The sequence below is a fragment of the Ailuropoda melanoleuca genome, chromosome 10 (genome assembly GCF_002007445.2).
Source record: "Ailuropoda melanoleuca isolate Jingjing chromosome 10, ASM200744v2, whole genome shotgun sequence".
NCBI classification, from domain to species: domain Eukaryota; kingdom Metazoa; phylum Chordata; class Mammalia; order Carnivora; family Ursidae; genus Ailuropoda; species Ailuropoda melanoleuca.
Window position 1 is genome coordinate 6,241,599 of NC_048227.1, and position 4,279 is coordinate 6,245,877.

At 43.8% G+C, this 4,279-nt stretch overlaps 1 protein-coding gene across 1 annotated transcript in view; it reads left to right on the forward strand.

The window, feature by feature from the left end:
• LOC100472647 (cytochrome P450 3A12-like) overlaps positions 1–4,279 on the forward strand; it is a 47,290-nt gene that overhangs the window by 32,423 nt on the left and 10,588 nt on the right. The window contains 2 exon segments of the mRNA XM_034669529.1: positions 2,744–2,857; positions 3,104–3,192. Of these exon segments, the coding sequence (XP_034525420.1) occupies positions 2,744–2,857; positions 3,104–3,192 (203 nt within the window).

The window sequence follows — 4,279 nt, forward strand, 5'->3', positions numbered from 1 at the left end:
TGCAGTGCGGTGACAGGAGCCAGGCCTGGCCTCAGGCACCTGAAAGCTGCTGGGGCCTGGGCTGGTGTTGTCCATATGCTCAGTTACAGAGGCCAAGACTGGCTCGTGGTGTAGATTCTGGGACTCACCGTGTTGGCAGTGGTGCTGGCTGAGGCAACTCCAGTGAGTGCAGATGGGCCACAGCAGGACTCAGGCAGCTGGAGTCTGCAAATGTGAAAACCTCTGGGACGATCAGCAGCAAACTCTTAGAGGGTGCACAGTGCTGGGCTGGCTGTGGGTTCCTCTGCAGCAAAGCCTGCTCGAGACTTCTGAAGAGCAGGACACAGAGAAACATGGTCACTCATGTCACGTGGCTGATACTGGTAGTCCTGCCCTTCTTTGTTCCTGGCTGTGTCTAGGTGTGTCAGCCATGCCAGTCTGTGGGAGGTTTGAAACCAAAACAGGTCATTTGTGCCATGCCCCGAATGGCTGAGGCTAATGGTTGCTCACCCTTTTGCTGTTCCCCAGGAAGGGGACATATCTCAGGTCAGGGAGTGTCCTCTTGGTGCTGAGCAGTGCTGGTCTGGGGCATGGGGTGATGAAATTTTCTCCTTACTTTTCTTGTACAGTTATTCTCAGGAGTTTTCTCCACTGTGTTGTTGAAGCTTCTTAAATGGACTCCTAAGCTCTTAGGCCTATTTTTGTTTGTGGATAGCTTTCTAATTGTTGTTTGTGGGATGAGAGAGACTGGCGTGTCTGTTCCATCATCTTAGCGAAATAATATCAGTCTTTCCTCACTGATGAGATGTTATTTGTAAGTTTTTTTAGAAACTCATTCTTAAGTTGAGGAACTGTTCCTCTCTTCCTAGTTTGTGAGTTTTTATCACGTAATGGTATTAGAGGTATCCAATGTATTTTTAAATTTTCATTTTATTGTAATTAAAAATTTTTTGGGGGGGACGCCTGGGTGGCTCAGTCAGTTGAGCATCTGCCTTTGGCTCATGTCATGATCCTGGAGTCCTGGGATCCAGTTCTGCATTGGGCTCCTTGCTCAGTGGGGAGCCTGCTTTTCCCTCTTCCTGCCATTCCCCCTGCTTGAGTTTTCTCTCTCTCTGTCTGACAAATAAATAAAATTTTAAATATTTTTAAAATTTAAATTCAATTTAATTAACATATACTGTGTTATTAGTTTCAGAGGTAGAATTCAGTGATGCAATAGTTGCATACAACACCCAGTGCTTATTACATGAAGTGCCCTCCTTAATGCCCATCACCTAGTTCCCCATCCCCTTACCCCCTCCCCACCAGCAACTTTCAGTTTGTTCCCAATAGTTAAGAATGCCTCTCTCTGTTTCTCTCTTATTTTATTTTTCCTTCCCTTCTCCTATGTTCATCTGTTTTGTTTTTTAAGATTTTATTTATTTATTTGACAGAGAGAGAGAGTGAGAGAGCACAGGCAGGGGGAGCATCAGAGGGAGATGGAGAAGCAGGCTCCCCACTGAGCAGGGAGCCTTACGCGGGACTCAATCCCAGGACCCTGGGATGATGACCTGAGCCACCCAAGTGCCCCGTTTTGTTTCTTAAATTCCACATAAAATCATATGGTATTTGTCTTTCTCTGACTGACTTATTTTGTTTAGCGTAATAGCCTCCAGTTCCATCCATGTTGTTGCAAACAGCAAGATTTCATTCTTTTTGATGGCTGAGTAATATTCCATCGTGAGAGAGTGTGTGTGTGTGTGTATACGTGTATCAAGTCTTCATTATCCATTCATCTGTCATGGACATCTGGGCTCTTTCAGTGTTTTGGCAGTTGTGGACATTGCTGCTATAAACATTGGGGTGCATGTGTCCCTTCAACTCACTATGTTTGTATCCTTCTGATAAATACCTAGTAGTCCAATGGCTGGGTTGTAGTGTAGCTCTATTTTAAAATTTTTGAGGAACCTTCATACTGTTTTCCAGAGTGACTGCACCAGTTTGCATTTCCACCAACAGTGTAAGAGGGCTCCCTTTCTCTGCATCCTCGCCAACATCTGTTGTTCCCTAAGTTGTTAACTTTAGCCATGTAGATGTCCATTTTAAAACAAAATACAGTTTTGGAAAATGGAAGAAATATTCAAATTGGTTGGCTTACTAGGCCCATCCCAAGATGAGAAATAGAATTATTTCTGCCTTTTTCCTTATGTCCCTTTGGTGAAAATACAGGGGGAAGAGATTTCCATGTTACTGCATCACTTCTTCACAAGAGCAAATAGATTCCCAATCTTTTTAGTGTTAACTACAATGTTTTGTTTTTTTTAATCACCATATCAAGACATCAATTTTTCGAGTTTCTCATGCTGTGGATATATGTACAGGCAGAACTGGTGTGAGGTAACATGTGGCTTGCCAGGGTATCTGGCTGCCTTCCACCAATTCAATTCTACTCTACGCAGCTGAGGAGAATGTACTAAGTGTTAATCCTGTGTATTCCCCTGGAGGAGTAGTTTCCCTGACAGATTTTCCCATACCACATTTATGTTGAAAAGGAGATACAGTATAAAGGCTACAAAGCACATCAGGTGGCTGGATGTGTCCTCAGCCTTGTGGGAGGCTAGGGATTTTGGATAAATATCTGTTAATCACCCACCATAGGGCCTACTACTAGGTTGATAATCACTTAATATTTGTTGAATAATTTCTGCCTGTTTAACAAATTTTCCACAATCTTTGAGACCTCCAAAACTTATGTAGGGCAAATTGTGTTTTTCTTTGACTCTAGTCTTTTGGTCCAACGGGATTTATGAAACGCACAATCTCTTTGTCTGAGGATGAAGAATGGAAGAGAATACGAACATTGCTATCTCCAACCTTCACTAGCGGAAAGCTCAAGGAGGTAAGAGAAGAAGAGTTTCAATTAGAAAGTTAAGGAATACATTGGGGGCTGATAGAAAATAAGATCATAGTCCATCTCTAAGGGGTAGTCTGCTGAATTCGGGCCTCCTAAAAATGGTCTTTTCATGTCCTACAAGAGACACGATAAGATTTGTTATTACAAATCATTGTTCCATGCTTGTGAAAGCCACATCATTTTAGGACTTGATTCTCAGATTTAACTTCAGGTGGTGTATTTTGTGCGTAGATGTTCCCCATCGTTGGCCAGTATGGAGATGTGTTGGTGAGGAACCTGAGGAAGGAGGCAGAGAAAGGCAAGCACGTCATGTTGAAAGAGTAAGTAGGAGCGGGGCTGCTGGGATTCCTGCTCTGTCACAACACTTTGCAGCTGCTGCCACAGAGCCAAATTCCCACTGTTGAGTTACTCCAGCGAAGCAGCTGAAGTAGGCATGTGGTGTTACAACTCCAGTGGGACAGCCAAGAAGAGGTAGCTCGCCTGATAAGGCAGGGCAGTCAGGAGAGAAAGGGTGTTGTTTGTGTACATGAGGCAGGATTACTTTATCTGCTTAATTGTCACCTTGGATATTCTGGAAGACAAAAACACATGCTTAAAAAAAAAAAAACATCTTTGATTTGTACCAAATCTTTGGATGTTGAGAGTATGGAATGGTGGGAGGGGAAGGTGGTTGGGGCAGGAACACTAACTTGTGGAACTTGGAACAACTTAAGCCCCTTCCTGATTTTGTTGAGACTATTAGCAAAACACTAAATTCTTATGACCAGCTGTCCTTCTTCCATTCTCAAAAGAGAGAAGGCCTTGCTCATGGGATGGGAGGGAGACACTACATTATACACACACACACACACACACACACACACACACACACACAGTCCTAGGAAAACTACTGGCATGTAAGCACTTAGCTGTGGCATTCCCTAAATCAATTTTGGTGTGATTTAATATATTTTTTTAAACTAGGAACATTCTTAGATCTTACATTTTCCAGAAATGAGTGAGTCCTCAGGGCAATCTCACATCGCTGGAGATGAGATAGAGTGGGTCTTTCCGAAGACTTGGCAGGGGTGTAGAGAAGGGATGGTGTTCCCGGCAGCACAGAACAGGGTGTTGCTGTTCTGTCATGTGTTGAAGAGGAATCAGCTCCAAGCATAGATACTGTGGTGAGAGAAGAACCAGATCAATTTCACCTTTCTTGACTCCCTGAGGAAGGGTTAATTAGTCCACCATTTGTCCTGCTCAGACACAGTGCTTCTCCACCTTCTACTGCCCGTACTCACAACACACTGCTGTAATTTGTCCAGCTTTGGGTCTCTATCCCTCCATGGCTGAGCTCCTTGAGCTCAGAGGTGTTTCTAACATGTGATAGTGTCCCCATGACCCCTAGCACAAGGCCAGCTGCATCAG